Raw genomic sequence first — 18151 nt, 5'->3', positions numbered from 1 at the left:
CTCCACTGTAATAACAACGATCCATATCTGTGCTTTATGAGCTGCCTGCATCATTTTATAGACTCAAATAGAATAGCCCTTTATTGTCATTGCACATATAAAACTAAATTAAAGGTGCACCATGCCAACTGTACAGGAGTAAAAAAAAGAAAAAGTGAACACATCAGGAATAAGCACCATCAGAAGAGATGCATACAGTCAAGAGGAATACATACAAAAACAATAGAGAGGCACACACTGTTCTCATCAGTTAACAGAATCAGTTTAAGTCAAGATTTTTCTGGAGTTCAGATCCTGACAGTCATGTACTTTTTTTTTTTATCATTTAACAGGAAGTAAATACAGAATAATTCGAGTCCCTGTTCATGCTGCTCAGAGTATAAAACACTTGAAAATATATTAACTTCTTATAAAATAATACATCTCATGGTGTTGTAAACTATTTAGTGACAAATACAGCACATAGTGTTTGTACCATTATTAACAAAGGGGAAAAAAACACATGAGCCACATTAGCTGCAGCAGCTCAAATGTTTCTACAAAACATTAGTTTTTAAAAGAAACAATTTTTTATTTTCATTAAAATAATTGCACTTTAGTTGTGTTGTAGTTATATTTTCTCCTGTATTCATTTACACTTTGGGGACTGCACCATCAACTCAAACTGTAACAGTAACAGCAGACTGAACAATCAGGTGACATTTCAGTGCAGCTCGTTTCCAGCTTCATCGCTCTGCAGGAGATCCTCACGGGTTTGTTTGTCTCTGATCTTTGTGTTAGAAGCAATGGAGATGACATTAAACAGTAAACTGGTTTTATATACAGATGCTTTTCTACTCTGTGCACTCACAGTGAGCCCTTTACACAACTTGCCTCATTCAAACACTCACACCAGCACTTTTTCTGTGTCAGAGCTTTCTGTCTAACATTTAGACTCCAATGACTGCATCTGAGAGCAACTTGGGCTAAGTATCTTCCCTGAAAACATTTAGGATGCAGACTGGAGCCAACCCTCCCATTAGTAGCGAACCTGCTGTCCCACCTCAGCTACAGCCACCCCAATCAGTAAAATCAGTGTGGTTGCTACAATCACTGTAATCACTATGGCTGCTATCTGTCCAGCACGCCACTTTTCTCTCTCCATGTTCCCTCCAACATCCCTGTTTTCTCTCTCAGTGTTTCCTCCACCCGAGGTATCTTTAGTAGTCTGTTCCACCCTGACACTGATGGAGCTCCGCTTGTCTCTCGTTCTCCTCGTTCCGACAAAACACTCATATCTGCCCGCATCATTGAAGGTGACTTCCTTCAGAATCACTGAAACGTCTCCATTCTTCATCTCCGGGTCTCTCAGCTTCACCCGACCTTTGTAAGACGGATGCTGATATTTTTCATAGGAGCGCTGCTCTCTGTAGTAAAACACGTAGTCTGTCAGCTCAGGTCTGCTCCACTCCAGCAGCTCGATGGGAGCATCTGCGAAACCCCAACACTGGAGAGTGACGTCCTCTCCCTGCTTCACTGTGATCACCTCATCTGGATCTAAACCACAACAGAAGATCAGTTATTAGTGCTTCAACTCAAAGAAAACTACAGTGAAAAACCCCAAAAAGGTCAAAGTGTTTCATATGTGATGAGTGAAAACAGAGACACATCCAACATGCAGGCGAGACTGAAAACACGCAGATCTGCTGAAAGTAATTTAAACTCTAGCCAAACATTTGTGCTTGCACACAGGGCTGGAATGGGACAAAACCTAAATCATAAAATGAGGCCAACCCAAAGAGAACGCATTCGTAACTTATATTAATTTCAAACAATAACAGACCATGTTGATCATTTTCTAATAATCCAGCTGAAATCCATATAACCAAAAGTGAAAATATAATATATGTAAATGTGTGATCAGTGTGATCAGTTCACACATGTAAATAGTCTGCTACTAAGAAGCTGAGGTCATCATCTGCAGCAATCTGAGAAATACAAGTGTCACAAAATTATAAATGAATAAATAAAATGATCTGCCCTCACTTGATGCACTCCAAGACATTTTCGTCCGATAGCTTACAGGAGTGTCGTTTCAATCAATCATTCAACGCTGAAAACCACAAAGTAGGGAATCACAAAACGAAACTGCAAAGACGTGTGACAGGATGACTCAGCAACAGGTGAAAACACATTCTGGGAATCCCAGCGCAGAGCGCAGACCTACTGCAGGTTACACTCGTTACCTGCATGTTTAAATTCATTTTTCATTCATGTTCATTTATCGTGTCTGACGAATGTTTTCGTAAACTTTGGGAAAGTTTGAGAAAGTTCACGAAAACACGCAGATCTGCTGAATTTCGTAAACTTTGCTGAAGTATTTCGTAAATATTTCAGCAAAGTTTACGAAAACAGTCGTTCCTCACCGATGATGATGAACTGGCAGGTCTGTTACCGACAGCTAAAATCTGCGTCCACACATGAAGCGAGCAGAACAGAAGCCGAAAGTGAATAATAATAATAATAATAATAATAATAATAATAATAAAACACACACGCATAAATCAATCAGTTCCTATTTGTTTACCTTTTGATAGTGAAGTCCAGATCATCAAAAAGCAAAAGAAAACAGATATGAGCCACATTCCTGTAGTTTAAGTGATTCCAGCGCAATCACTTAAAGAAAGTACGTATTGGTGCAGGATCCATGTATCGCAATGTCGCTACCAACGCTTGTACAGATACTGATCAATACGAGAGTAATGAGATCGACACTTTAGATGCGATGTCATCGAAGAGGAGACCCGACTGTCTGTGCAAGAACCGCTGCTTTCACAAGTCACACCTCAGAGCTGCCGCAGGTTGTTCCTCCGCCTCCTTTCTTTTGTTTTGATTGTTGTACTGTCACTCGGCTCCGGAGTGTCAAACAAGTAGCGTCAAATATTACACTTTGGGAGTGAGAACGTGTTGGGCTCACAACACGTGACAATGTGAAACTACACTCCAAGATGAGCTGAGTGCCTCTGACACCTGGAGACAGAAAGTGAGGAGGATTCGAAATCATGTAGCTAATGTACCACTGTCACACAGACAGAGGACAAAACATCAAGAAAGCTCTTTATTGTCATTGTACATGACTTTAATTGGTTAAAAAAAAAAAAAAAACTTTGTAAAGATATCCTCTCCCTCCATCTATCTAAACTACTAAGAATCCGACATATGCATCGTCTGGAGCAGTTTGAGAAAAGGGAGTGTCACAAAATTACAAATAAATAACTGGACTACTTCATAAAGTCAGTATGCCCTCACAAGATGCACTCCCAGATGCCAAAGTTGTTTCAATTATTAGTGAAAAACACAAAGCAGTCAGTTACAAAACGAAACTCCAGAGAGTGTCACATGATGACTCACGTCTGACCTGTGCCCTAATAGGGCTTTGGAGTTGACGTCACTGGAGGTGGGCCACGCCCCCTTTCCGCCATGACAGTAGGCTAGACACAGGATACAGCTTCAGCTATGGTTCGTACGTGTTGTGTTATCAGTTGCAACGTTTGATCACACGATCGTGAAGGCAAGAAGCTGGATAATGGGCTCTCTTTTCATCGTTTTTCAACCTGGAGGCAACGTGAGGGATCCCATGTATCTGATATTACTAAACAAAGACGTCAGGCTTGCATTGCAGCGGTGAGACGAGCGGATCGAGTTCTGTGCAATCCCCAGCTTTTTGTTGGTTTGCTCTCCGCATCTTCTTTCCGGTGAGTTCTAAATTAATTCATATCACTATTAAAATGCTTTTAGTGTTATTTTCAATGTGCTGAGGTCATAGATAATGAGATAAAACATGCTAATGTGTGATGCTGCAGAACCACGTCATGTCATCATGTCGACTGAGTAGCTTATGATTTAGCATTATTGCAGGCAAACCAGCATATGAAATGGATGTAACAAATCCAGACTGGGCACCAACACTGCTTATGGGCCTCTAAAAACATACTAAATTGCTCTCATTGTACACTAATCCGCACATAACTTCCAGATGAATCACACACCTGTCATGTGCACTAATTTTATCTTACCGCCTTTGTCCTATCCCGATCTTTGCATACCTTGTCTGTGGAGTCAGCGCATACACAGCAAACCAGTTTAAGAATTATAATCCTGGAGGCCCACATCCAATTCACGAACGGCTGGGTGCAAGATTTGTCCATCTTTATGCCTCCACGCTGCGACAACTGTACGTTGTCGTTAAGACAAAGGTAAGTCTGTTTGAACATGATAGCTTTCTAAACAACTTCCTTGTTACAGTTTTTGATTTGCACGTACAGCCAAACCATCTATATTAGCCTTGGTTCATTACAGACCTTTTATTAAAAGTGGTTTTTGTGTGTTTCAGGTACTGCACTCACAACGACTGAATGAAACTGCACTGTGACCTCGTTGTGTGGACACAGAGAGACCTGTCATACGCATCTTCCCTGATGTGGATTTCTGGGAACCACGTTTAAAGCAAGCACAAGACTTCTTTCTTAAAGTGTGTCTTCCTGAACTTGTTGGGAAATACTTCTCCAAACAACGTGCTGCTCTAAATAGCCTGTAATGTTTCATTTTGTGGTTCAAGATTGATGCCAGCTGTGTGTTGCCATGTAAATAGTTTGCATTTCATTTCTATGTACTTGCTAAGTACATGTGATAAGATCAAGAATAAAAAAAAAAAAACATGTATACTATTCTTTTCTGTTTTATTGAAACTACTTCACACAAAGTACAATTATTTACAATGAACTACACATGCAACACAACAGCTTTATGAGTACTCAACAAGAGCAAGTTTCATTTGATGCTGGTTTGACAACCACACTGGGGCACATATTCACCAAAACACAGCAAACCTTAACAATCTTATCAAGCAGTGTTGTGTTTATTTCTGCTCTGCCCTGTTCATTGCACACACAATGCTTCGTCTGCCCTTTAGCTTCTGTGATGCTGTCTGTCCGATCACCACTGTCCACATTTACAGGTGGTACCTCAACCTCCACTTGTCCAACACAACTGCTGTCCACAGCTATGACATTGTAATTTTGTTGTTTTTCTTCTGTCAGATCTTCATCGATTACTTCTGCACGGGGCACACCTTCAGACTCTGCAGCTGCATAAAAGCCTGTAAGATAAAATTAGTGCACATGACAGGTGTGTGATTCATCTGGAAGTTATGTGCGGATTAGTGTACAATGAGAGCAATTTAGTATGTTTTTAGAGGCCCATGAGCAGTGTTGGTGCCCAGTCTGGATTTGTTACATCCATTTCATATGCTGGTTTGCCTGCAATAATGCTAAATCATAAGCTACTCAGTCGACATGATGACATGACGTGGTTCTGCAGCATCACACATTAGCATGTTTTATCTCATTATCTATGACCTCAGCACATTGAAAATAACACTAAAAGCATTTTAATAGTGATATGAATTAATTTAGAACTCACCGGAAAGAAGATGCGGAGACCAAACCAACAAAAAGCTGGGGATTGCACAGAACTCGATCCGCTCATCTCACCGCTGCAATGCAAGCCTGACGTCTTTGTTTAGTAATATCGGATACATGGGATCCCTCACGTTGCCTCCAGGTTGAAAAACGATGAAAAGAGAGCCCATTATCCAGCTTCTTGCCTTCACGATCGTGTGATCAAACGTTGCAACTGATAACACAACACGTACGAACCATAGCTGAAGCTGTATCCTGTGTCTAGCCTACTGTCATGGCGGAAAGGGGCGTGGCCCACCTCCAGTGACATCACGCTCCAAAGCCCTATATGGAACGTCAACAAGAAAAACCACCAACTTCCTGACAAGATTCTGAGGATCCCAGCACACAGAGCAGAGATCTGGCTTGGCACTTGCATTGATATTGAAATTAATTTTCATACAATGTGTCTGGTGTTGTTGTCTGAAGGTGATTCTGACACCAATTTGGCACACGTAATCTTGTCAAAATTTACAACATAGTAGAGGCACTGTTATCTACAGTGTAGTGGCAATTCCTTTTGTTTGACAAACCAAACATCCCACAATTAAAAGTCCACAAGCCACTGCTGCACTGAGATAATATTTTGTACGCAGGCAAAAGAAGTCCACTGTCCAAACTTGAAAGTTGCGTTTTTATGGTTCATTCATCCAGTTTGGCAATAAGAAGATCCATTTTTTCTTACTCCCTGCTGCTTCTCCTGCTCTGGTAAACAACCATAGGCCCACCCCAGTGCATGCTGGTCCTATACCAGTCTCTTTATTTATAGAAAAATGGCCCTACAGCTCTTACTGATTGACCTAACAAGGTAAACACCAAAAACACGCAAAAAAACCATTGAAACAAATATTAACCTACAAATAAAACTTGTAAATAAACCCCAAAAGATAAGTAAACTAACAACAAACTTTAACAAATTTCAAAATAATAAAAAACAAGAACAAATAGCTCCAATATACAGGTTAAAGCTGTGTCCACATGGCACTGAGGCGACCAGAGAGCAAATGTTGACCACATCTTCCAACTACTACTAACATGAAAATAAATCAAATCAAATGACTTGACTTTTTGTAGTGAGCCGCTTCTTCTTTGTTTGCCTTTTGATAGTGAAACCTCGCAAAACAAATATGACATGACCAAGCAGATATGATCAACTTTCCTGTAAATTTCCCTGAATGGCCCTGCCAAGGTCAGGGGTTTGAATCCAATGAGCTGCCCAGATGTACCCCTGAGCAAGGTACCATCCCTAGACACTGCGCCCTGAGCACTGGATTGGTGGGTGTCCACAGCTTCACTGAGTGAATGGGTTAAATGCAGAGAGGAATTTCCCTACGGGATTAATAAAGGATAGTTTATTAAAGTATGTGAGCACAGTTGCTCCAATAAATAAGAACAATAACAAACAAGGTAAAGTGTCATATTCAATAATACAAAATATCACAAAATAGCTCTTATATATAAATGTCCTAATATATATCACACCAAACTGAAATTTAAATACACTTTAAATGGAGCTGTCCCTCTTACTCACAGTTGTTTTCTCTGTAGAGGATGTCCAGATATTAAGGGTGTACAACTACTGCAGTGTGAACTTGTGCTTTTAGATGGAGGGACTGAAAAAGAAAGAATCAGAAGAGCTGCATGTCTCCTCGTCTGCACTCATCTTTGGTGTGAGGATCTAGGACATCAAGAGGAAGTATTACTTACTTACTTATTAGAAGCATGCAATTGGTGCATTTCCATTAATACAAGTCAAATAGTGACCAAGAAATAAACACCCCTACTTCCAGACTTGATTGTACTTTGCTTGCTTCTGCTTGTGTATTAATGTTTCAGAGATGAAACAACCATTTCCTGATGCGAAACAAAGAGCGGAACAGGACTCTGGTTATCTATCATGAATGCTGTGGAAACAAATGAAATGAAAAGGAACTGTGTCCACATGTCTTTGTTTCCATTCTGTCCCTGGAGAGTGACACAGTTATTCATTAACATGAACTCATGTTCAACACTTCCAGAAAAGAAAATAATGCAAGCACAGCAAACATCTGCTTAAGAAGCAGTTTGCCTTCATGTCAATGTTTAAGACAATCAGGAATCTTATCCACCCACAGCACTGGATACAAATAAAAACAAGAGGAGTCAAATATGAGCAGGTTTATTCTCTATTTTTGTGATTTCTGTTTCAACTGGGGTCTTTTGTTGTTATAAAACAAACGAGGTTAAATAAAACTGTGATGTATAAAGCTGCTTTCCAGCTGGTTAACAAGAGAGTGGAGAAGAGATCTAACTTTGTATATAAATGAGACTGAGCACGCATCAGGACAACCCGTCTGCCTCCATATCTACCATCCTCCTCTACCATGCCAATAGTGCTCTCTTTCTTTGGCGAACAGAAATCCAAATATATCTGAGTTTTAAACTTCTAATGGGATGAAAAATGAAAATGAAAATAAATTTCAGTAGAAATACCACACGGAATAATAAAGACTGAAATGAGGCAGAGTCAAGCATGAACAAGTGCACAAATGTGAACAGTCTGAAGTCGATTAGGTATTCATTTTCATCCAGTAGTCCATTTCAAGTTAGTGAGGGTGATGGAGTTGTGGCTGGAACCTTTACAATCCCCCAAAACTGGGGCACAATTTTGGTGGAAGTTGGATGAGCCAAAGACAAAGAACAAAGCAAGAACAGGAGGAAAGGAAAGTGATGAAAAAGATTTTTCACCACAGTAAAGAAAAATCCCCAAACGTCTGTCAGACAGTTTCAGAGAGTCTTCATGAGGCACATGTAGACTCTGCCCTGAAGCAGCAAACACGCAGGAGAAAAACACAGTGGGCAGATCTTGGTTTCACTTTCACTTTGAAAGGTCAGCAAATAAACGATGAATGAACCTCAAATATAAATGTGCCAGCTTGGACCACTGTTGTGGAACACCCAACTGATTCCAAAGGGTCCTTAATGGTTAGTACCCACTTTTCTTTGGTGTGACAGGAATGACTCATTCGACATGTGCTCATCACAATCGTTAACAACAGACAAGTGAAACTGTATGAACACCCGTCCTCTCTTTCCTCCCTCAGGCCGGTTAGGGACACGACCCTCGCTGTTATGCCACAGACAAACAGAGAAGCCACCATCAGTTACAAAAGCATCGGCACTGTTCTTTCTCATTTTTAGATAAAGCTACAGATGGTTAAAAAACGTAAACACACACACACATTTTTTGCTATTTTTGTAAATACAGCGAGCCCAACACTAGGAATAAGACAAGGAGTCATCAGCACAGCGTCAATGAATAAATCAGGAAGATGATACTCCAAGATGAGCTGACAGAGTGACTCTGACAGCTGAAGACAGAAGATGAGACCGAACAGGAGCATCCAAAATCATGCAGTCTACCACTGACACACAGAGAGAGGACAAAACATGAAGAAATCCTACCAGTGCCCAGAAAAAGGCCATCTTAAAGGACAGCACAGAGGCCCTGAGCACCAGATCTATAGAAGCCAACATGACCCTGCAGGCTGTGTAAAGGTGTCGCAGAGACTATCCAGCAGATGCAAGCTCAGACAGCATACAACCAAGTGGCTGTGAGATGGATCCCCAAAAATCCATCGGGGACTGATGATGTGAAATCTTTGCTTCTTTAGTGAATCTTACATGTGGAATCAACATGAAAACACAACCACTGCTTTGTGAAACAATAAAATTTCTCTGTGAAACCTTCACAATGAATAACAAACACAACCATCCTGATCTTCACTCAGTGCAGTTACATTCCTCTGACTGTGTGGGTGATTCTGGGCTTCCACTGACACCCGGTGGATACACAAAGTTTACAAAACATTCACGCATTTAAACATCATTTAAACACATCATGTAAACTGTATGACACATTCCTAATGTTTTTCAACTTTTTATATCATATCATGTTTATCAGTGCGAGCAGCTTTGTCTTCTTGTTCTGTCTGACTATGGAGCATTAAATATAAGTGTGATCTCACTTTTTCTTAAACGCTTCTTTCCTCTAGCTTTATGCTGCCAATAATCCCTCGCCTGTCTACAGCCTCCTGTCACAGATGAACATTCTTCAAGTGGGTGCACCATTCCAGCTGTGCAGGAGTAAAAAATAAAACTTTGTAAAGACATCAGGACAAAACAGCAAGCAGACGATGTATATATAGAGAGGCATAAATTTATAAATCCTCATCAGTGAGCAGAACCAGTTCAAGTCAAGAGTTTTTAATTTTGAGTTCAGATTCTGACAGTCGTGTACATTTTTTTAATCATTTAACAGGAAATAAATACAGAATAATTCGAGTCCCTGTTCATGCTGCTCAGAGTATAAAACACTTGAAAATTTATTAACTTCTTATAAAATATTATATCTCATGGAGTTTTAAAGTGTTCAGTGACAAATACAGCACATAGTGTTTGTACCATTATTAAAATAGAGGAAAAAGAAAACATTAGCTGTTTGGCACCAAACAGACATTTTCCAGCACCTCAAACGGTATTCCAAAACACATTAGTTAATAAAATAGCTCAGAGTTACAGTTTAATAAAAATAATTGCACTTTAGCTGTGTTGTAGTTATATTTTCTCCTGTATTCATTTACACTCCGGGGACTGTACCATCAACTCAAACTGTAACAGTAACAGCAGCCTGAACAATAAGGTGACATTTCAGTGCAGCTCGTTTCCAGCTTCATCGCTCTGCAGGAGATCCTCACGGGTTTGTTTGTCTCTGATCTTTGTGTTAGAAGCAACGAAGACGACAATAATCAGTAAATGGACGGGTTCTTATATAATGCTTTCCTACTCTATCTGAGCATTCAAAGTCCTTTACACAGCTCACCTTATTCAACCATTCACACCAGCACCTTTTCTATGTAAGGTTTCTATCTAACATTCAAACACATTTAGACTCCAATGACTGCACCTGAGAGCAAATTAGGAATCTTGCCCAAGGATATTTAGGATGCAGACTGTAGCAGACGAGGATCAAACCACCAACCTTCCCATTAGTAGGGACCCTGCACAACTACAACCACCCCAATCAGTAAAATCAGTACGGTTGGTACAAACACTGTAATCACTATTGCTGCTATCTGTGGAACATGCCACTTTTCTCTCTCAGTGTTTCCTCCACCCGAGGTATCTTTAGTAGTCTGTTCCACCCTGACACTGATGGAGCTCCGCTCGTCTCTCGTTCTCCTCGTTCTCCTCGTTCCAACCAAACACTCATATCTGCCCGTATCATTGAAGGTGACTTCCTTCAGAATCACTGAAAAGTCTCCATTCTTCATCTCCGGGTCTCTCAGCTTCACCCGGCCTTTGAAAGATGAATGCTGAAACATTTCATAGGAGCGCTGCTCTCTGTAGTAAAACACATAGTCTGGCTTCAATTCAGGTCTTCTCCACTCCAGCAGCTCGATGGGAGCATCTGCAAAACCCCAACACTGGAGAGTGACGTCCTCTCCCTGCTTCACTATGATCACCTCGTCTGGATCTAAACCACACAGAACAACAGTCATCAGAGTTTTGACTCAAAGAAAACCACAGTGAAAAAAACGGAAAAAAAGGTCACGTTAAAGCAAAGTGTTTCATATGTGATGAGTGGACACAGACACATCCAACATGCAGGGGAGCTTGAAAACACGCAGATCTGCTGAAAGTGATTTAAACTACGGCAAACTTCCAAAAGAGGCTTTTGTGCCAGCACAGAGTTTACTATGAAAACACTGCTGTCTGCAGCACATCTTACGTACATTTGTGGGAGTTTCGCTTTCAGGGAGCAAAATTTGGGAGAAGATTATTTATATGAACAATGCACATATCATTTTGCCAGAAATTTACAGCAGACCAACTTTAAGTTAGTTAGAATGAGAGGAGATGTTTTTATGAGAAATGATGATATATTATTCCTTTAAGGGTCGCTGCACTCACACTGCTTTTGATTTTAAGACTGATCAACTGCAAGTCCTCGAAATTCTGGGACAAATCATGACGTTTCCCTTACAAAATTTCAACCCGTTTCCATCGCCAGACCAACACTGCTTCATCGTCAGAGTGTTTTAAACAAGTTCCCGTTAACTGTATTAATATGTGCATAACAAATGTAGAAACTTAAATGTCTGAATGGATGGAAGTTTTTTTTTGTTTGTTTGTTTGTTTGTTTTTTTTTACAAAATATCATCGTCACGGTACATCCTGTTAATGGAGGGACAAAACTGCCAAATTGAATTAAATAAATACATAATTGAATAATTAATTAAATGTGTCAATAATTAATTAAAATTGGAATTAATTAATTGAATTACACATTTAATTATTTATTTATTTATTTCACATTTTAATTAATTATTGACATACGTAATTAATTATTCAATTGTGTATTTAATTCATTCATTTTGGCAGTCTGTATGGGCAGCACTTTGTGCCATCAGAAACTGAATTTGAATAATTTAAATTCGAATTTGAATTGCTCAGATTGAATCTGAATTGTAACTTGAATAAATGCTTTTTAAAGCTGAATCTGAATTAGCCTAATTTGAAATTCGTTATTGGTTTGAAAATGATCGTCACTAAATTGAAATTGAATTTTATATTTTGAAAATGAATTCATTTGCTTTGAAACTGTATTTTATCCTTTGAAAATGTAGCTCTCGAATAATTTCAGTTTCACTTATACCATTCAATTTCAGTTCCAATTTTTTTCTTTTTTTGCGCATGCGCAGGACTGGAACGGAAGCGTGACTGAAAACGCTAATGTGGCCTGAATGGTTAACTGAAGTTAACTTGGATAAATTATAGTTAAGGAGTATCACAGACAACGCCCACGGAGCTGTTTGACTGTTCACCACTACACTGAAATCAGTAGGCTATTACTGAAATACACGTGCTATATCATAAACTATGATACAAATCTGGAGGTGCAACTAACACGTTTAGTTACAAAGGACACCTTCTTGCCTTTAGTCACATTCATGAGCAGTATTAGTTTTCTTCTAACATCCAGAAGTCTGCACGATGTGTTTCATAGTTTCTAATAAGCCTTTGACAATTAAACATAACATGACCGAAAAATACCGACATAAATCCCCCTCCGCCCAGAAAAAAACACCCCCAAAACACCCCACTCAAATCAGATGTTACTCTGATTTTATTTTTATTTTAGTAAACTCTGAAAAGTCTAACAGACAGCTGGTGCTTAGAATAGAGTTGAATAACTATTAAAAAAAACATGATTTAATATTTAATCTGGAAAGGCTGGAGTCTTAATTTAAAATTCACGGTTAAGAGAAAATTCCAACACATAGAACACAAGATAATAAAGAAAAGTTAGACATTGGACTTCGATAAAACTATGCAGTTATGAAACGTAACTTTAATTTGAGACAACCTGATTTGCTCAGTTGTAAATAAAACAGCAAAGTAAACGTGACCCGACAGACAGGACCTGGGTGAATTATGTCAAGTGTTTAACCATGTTGATCATATTCTAATATTCCAGCTGAAGCCGAGACTCACATAACTAAAAGTGAAAATACGGTACAGTATATGCAAATATGTGATCTCTGTGATTACGTCACACATGCTAACAGTCGGCTCTTCGTGCTACTAAGAATCTGAGGAATCATCTGCAGCAGTCTGAGAAAGGTAAGAGTCACAAAATTATAAATAAATAAATACAGTTATCTGCCCTCACAAGATGCACTCCCAGATGTTTTTCCAATCGCCTACAAGAGTGTGGACAGACTGAAGAGACAGTCATTTCAATCATCAGTGAAAAACAGAAAGTAGTCAATTACAAAACGAAACTCCAAACACACATCAGAGGATGACTCAGCTCAGGCCACAAAAACTGAACCCTGAATAGGTGAAAACACCACCACGCCCACGATTCTGGTAATCCCAGCACAGAGAGCAGACCTCTGACAGGTGGGTCACTATTTGAATTCATGTCCATTTATCGTGTCTGACGATGATCACGAGCGAATGTTTTCGTAAAATTTGAGATTGTTTTCGAAATGCTGGGAGGTCTGTTACCTAAAGCTAAAATATCAGCGTCATCACATGAAGCACTAAGGAGAACAGAAGTCGAAAGTGGACCGCATCCTTCAACTTCAAGCCACTGCTGACGCAAAAATAAATAAATAAATAAGAAAAGAAAAAACGCAAAACACACACGCATAAATAAGCCAGTTCCTGTTTGTTTACCTTTTGAAAGTGAAGTCCAGATCACCGAAAAGCAAAGGAAAACAGATATGAGCAACATTTCTGTAGAAGATCACAATGACTTAAAGAAACTGCGTAGTTGTGGGGGATCGATCCGTATATCGCAATATCGATACCACCGCTTGTACTGACATTAATCAGTACGAGAGTAATGAGATCGATACTTCAGTTCCCGTTTTCTCCCTTCTGTGCACTGATGCGATGCCATCTAAGAGGAGATCCGGCTGTAAGCGCCGCTGCTTTTACAAGACACACCTCAGAGCAGTTTGTTTTTGTTTTGGTGTTGTACTGTCACGTGACTCGGCAGCGCTGGTCAAACAAGGAAGGAGACGTGCACGTACTGTCCTCACAACAAGTGACTGTGAAAGCCAGCCTGGTGTGGCTTTTCTTGATTTTACTGAAGATCTTTATAAATCTTTTTTTCCTGTTTAAGGCCTTTTTCTTTGAAAAGGCACATGCGCGCACGGAAATTTTAGCGTGTGCATGAGCGGTTTCCTCTCCCACTTCCACCGAAGCACTTGTTCACAACATTACCGGAGGAGTTAGGCCAAAGATAGGTTCACAGGGGCCCCGCTCCTTCGCTCCTTCCCGATGCTGCGCGTCCAACACAACGAAGATCGTTTGTAGTACAGAAGTCTTACTCTGGTCAGATTTCAAATCCAAAACAGTTTAACCGTTTTTAGCATGAATTTACTTTTGATATTTATTAACTACTAACGTATTTATTCCCTTATTTATGCAACTTAATCAGACCATGAACTGATTACTGTGTTTGACCAAAAGGCGTCACAATGCTCAGCTATCAGCCAGGCCCGCCCAGCAGCGCAGTGTGCAGATAATATCCAGGTAGATAACTGTGGTAATACTTTCATTTTCAGAGTGAAACTAGTTCATTCTTACTTTAGCCAACGGAAAGAGTATAAATTATGCAAAGACCTTGATATAATAGATTCATCTCCCCAAAACATGTTATTTAAATGAAACAAATTACTGGAATTAAAACAAATACACTGAATATATTATGGTTCAGATTTGATTGAACATAATTACTCTTCTGTGTTAACTGTGAAGTGGGTATTGTATGATTATTGTATTTAAACTACAAGTAGATGTGCTCAAGATTAAACCATTATATTATTTCTGTCCTGGGTTTTAGCCAATTAATAATCCTTAGGAAAAATCCCCCCAAAACACTTAAAAGTCATGAAAATTCATTCAGATTTTGCAATTTGATGACGAATTCATCGGATACTCCAAGATGAGCTGATAGAGTTCCTGTCATGATCCTGGGCCATGTTGGCCCAGCATTCTTGGTTCTCGTGTATTTTTGTATTTCTTTATTTAGGCCATGGTTCCTGGGTTGCTCTGTTAAGTTGTTTCTTATTTGATTTCCCCTTGTGACTTTTACCCCCTGTGTGCCCCTCTGTGTATCTGTGAGCCCTCGTCTCCCCTCCTTGTGTTTTATTCCATGTTTTCCCCAGCCCGTTATGTCTGTGCTCTCTCCTCCTGTCTGAACCTTTGTACTTCCTGTTTTACTTTGACAGTCTCTCGTCAGTGTTGCGTTTTCTCCTGCCTTGTCTTGTTATGATTATCAGTGTCACCTGTGTTCCTCGTGTGCTCCCACTTCCCTCGTTAACCCTCTGTGTATTTAGGTCTGCGTCTCCCTCAGTTCTGTGTCGCGTTCTCCGTCATGCTGTGTGTTTCTACCTGTAGCTCCCTGTGTGTTTTGTTAGAGTCTTCCCAGTTTAGATTTTGTAGAGTTTTTGTGTTCAGCAATAAAAGCTGCCATTTTGAGTTCAGTCCAGTCTCCAGTGAGTTTGCGTTTGGGTCCAATTCCTGCCGGCACACAGCCGAATCATGACAGAAGAACGCGACCACGACATGGACCCAGCAGCTCACAATCCCTCCGCTGAGCTCCGTGAGGATTTAATCTACACAGTGGAGTATCACTGTCAGGAGTGGGCAGCGCTGCCAGGGGAAGAGTATCGGGAGACCGTAGCCATTCGGTTACAGAGGATGGTGTCCGGACTCCCATGGCTATTCGGCGCGCTACACCCCCACATCCAGGATTTCCTCGTCTCCACCGTACGCATCCGCCCGGAGCTGCCGCTCCGGTATGAAGAGCCGGAGGACGTTCAGCCCGGTCCGCTGGAGGATTCGCGGCCTGGCTCGTCTCCTCCCCCTTCTCGGCGAAAACGGCGTTCACGCCGCCGTCGCTCCTGTACAGCCAAGCAGGCTGCACCCGTGGGAGAGAGTGACTGTGCTTCACACACTCCGCCCAAGCTTTCTGATTCCGGACTCCATGACTTATCCCCCACTGTGAGTAGCACTGTTTGGCCCTCCGTGCCTATTGTGCAGCCTAACTCGGACAATTCTGCCGTTTTGTGTTTGGACTCTAAAGACACTATTCAGCGAGGCACCTCCGTGTCAGATAATTCACCAGTTGCTCTCACTAGTAATCTTCGTGTTTCTGGGCCCTCAGATTTTTGTAATGCTCGCAGTGTCTCCTCTGAGTTAGCTAGTATGAATGTTTCACCTGTAGAGTTAGCTGAACCTAAGACTGTTATCCTACACCAGACTCACCTACATACTGCTACCAGCATTGTAGCCCCGCAGAACTGTTTTAATCAGCCTGTATGTTCTGAGGTTTCCCAGTCCGAGCTCAGCCGCACACCACCACCACCACCATCAGCTCTAGATATAACATCATCATCAAGTTTGCTGATGACACAACCATCATAGGCCTCATCACAGGTAATGATGAGACGGCCTATAGAGAGGAGGTGATGGCACTGTACGAGTGGTGCCTGGAAAATAACAGGCACCACTTTCAACATCAGCAAAACTAGAGAAATGATAGTGGACTACCGGAAACGACCAGTCAGGGAACACCAGCCCATCCACATCAACGGTGTCAAGGTCGAAAGGGTCAGCAGCTTCAAGTTCCTTGGAGTCAACATCACTGAGGACTTCTCCTGGACCCTTCACACAGACACTGCTATCAGGAAAGCTCGCCAGCGGCTTTACTTCCTGAGGAGGCTGAGGAGGTTTGGCATGAACGCCAGCATCATCTCAAATTTCTACAGGTGTGCAATCGAGAGCTTGCTGACGAGCTGCATCACAGTTTGGTACGGAAGCTGCTCTGCCAGCAGCCGTAAATCACTACAGAGGGTGGTGAAGGCAGCAGAGCACATCACTGGCACGAGGCTTCCTGCCATTCAGGACATTTATCTTCAGCGATGCCTCCGTAAAGCACACAGCATCATCAAGGACCACAGCCACCCAGCACATCAGCTGTTCTCCTTGTTACCATCTGGCAGACGTTACAGGAGTCTGTCTGCTCGGACTACAAGACTTAAAAACAGTTTCTACCATCAAGCCATACGACACATCAACCACAACACTTAAACACACACAACACAGGACTCAGAAGCTACCCTGCAACTTCACAAGTACTCTGTTTAATCTGCACTGGTCACTTCACTTTATTGTTATTGATATTTATATTTAAAAAGTGCAATACTGTAACTTTCTGCTGCTCATTCCTGTGCAATATCCCATCTGCCCTCCCGTCATATTTCTTTTCAAGATTTTCTTATTTAATCACTAGTGTACATATATTTATATTTATAGATACATATATATTTAGTCATCTTTTCTCTTTTACCATGTCTCTCTAATATTTTGTTCTTTACTATTTTTCTATTTGTTATTTTATTATATTATATTTTATTATATTTTTTCCTACTGTATCATGCTGCTGAGAGACCGCTGCTCGTCAAACACATTTCATTGCGATGTTGACCCTGTGCTAACTTGCATATGACAAATAAAACTGAAAACTGAAACTGAAACAGTGTATGCTGTGGAGCACAAACCATCCGAGACTGAGTGTTCTATAGCTGATGCTCCTTCAAATGACTGTTTCATGTTCCAGCCCGTTTTGTCTTTAGACATTTCTGATATTTCTCAGCCAACTTCTCAACCAGCCACTGCTCTCTCAGCTCCTCAAGGAGTTACTGTGAATGAGGCCTGTGTTGCTGAGCAAGCCAATTTACCGTGTACTCCTAGCGTTCTGCCTGAGCCAGGTGACACAGACTATTAGCCATTCCTCTGCTATGAACAGTTTAATCTTTAAACCAGCTCTTGTATCTGTGACTCCCAGTGTTGCTCCGTCAGTTTCTCAGGCTGTGGTTTTTTTCTGTGCCACAACTTGAAAGTGCTAACTCGGACGCTACCTGTGAAACCTCACCTTCTCCCGTGCCTGCTAAGCAGGAGACTGTTTCTGTTTTTCCTCGTGGACTCCTTGCAACTGTGTATTCAATGCCCGCTAAGGTTAAGAGCCGCAAGGTGTCATCTGCTATACATAGACTGGCAAAAGAATTTAGTTTGAGCACTGCAGAGCTGGT

General features: G+C 40.9%; 2 protein-coding genes across 2 annotated transcripts; one reads left to right on the top strand and one right to left on the bottom strand.

Moving 5' to 3' along the window:
- Positions 1 to 9838: 9838 nt before the first annotated feature.
- Positions 9839 to 14007, bottom strand: LOC106096980 (uncharacterized). The gene is made up of 2 exons (XM_013266309.3): positions 13725 to 14007; positions 9839 to 11013 (listed from the first exon to the last, which is right to left on the bottom strand). The coding sequence occupies exons 1-2, from the start codon at positions 13780 to 13782 to the stop codon at positions 10526 to 10528; spliced, it is 546 nt and encodes a 181-aa protein (XP_013121763.1). The 5' UTR covers positions 13783 to 14007; the 3' UTR covers positions 9839 to 10525.
- A 1001-nt stretch (positions 14008 to 15008) lies between these two features.
- Positions 15009 to 17881, top strand: LOC109201344 (uncharacterized). The gene is made up of 2 exons (XM_019356982.2): positions 15009 to 16447; positions 17598 to 17881. The coding sequence occupies exons 1-2, from the start codon at positions 15600 to 15602 to the stop codon at positions 17845 to 17847; spliced, it is 1098 nt and encodes a 365-aa protein (XP_019212527.1). The 5' UTR covers positions 15009 to 15599; the 3' UTR covers positions 17848 to 17881.
- The last annotated feature ends 270 nt before the right edge of the window (positions 17882 to 18151 follow it).

This window comes from Oreochromis niloticus, linkage group LG3, assembly GCF_001858045.2.
Source record: "Oreochromis niloticus isolate F11D_XX linkage group LG3, O_niloticus_UMD_NMBU, whole genome shotgun sequence".
NCBI lineage: Eukaryota > Metazoa > Chordata > Actinopteri > Cichliformes > Cichlidae > Oreochromis > Oreochromis niloticus.
The sequence above is the reverse complement of the archived record's forward strand: the minus strand, read 5'-3'. Positions and strand labels throughout refer to the sequence as shown.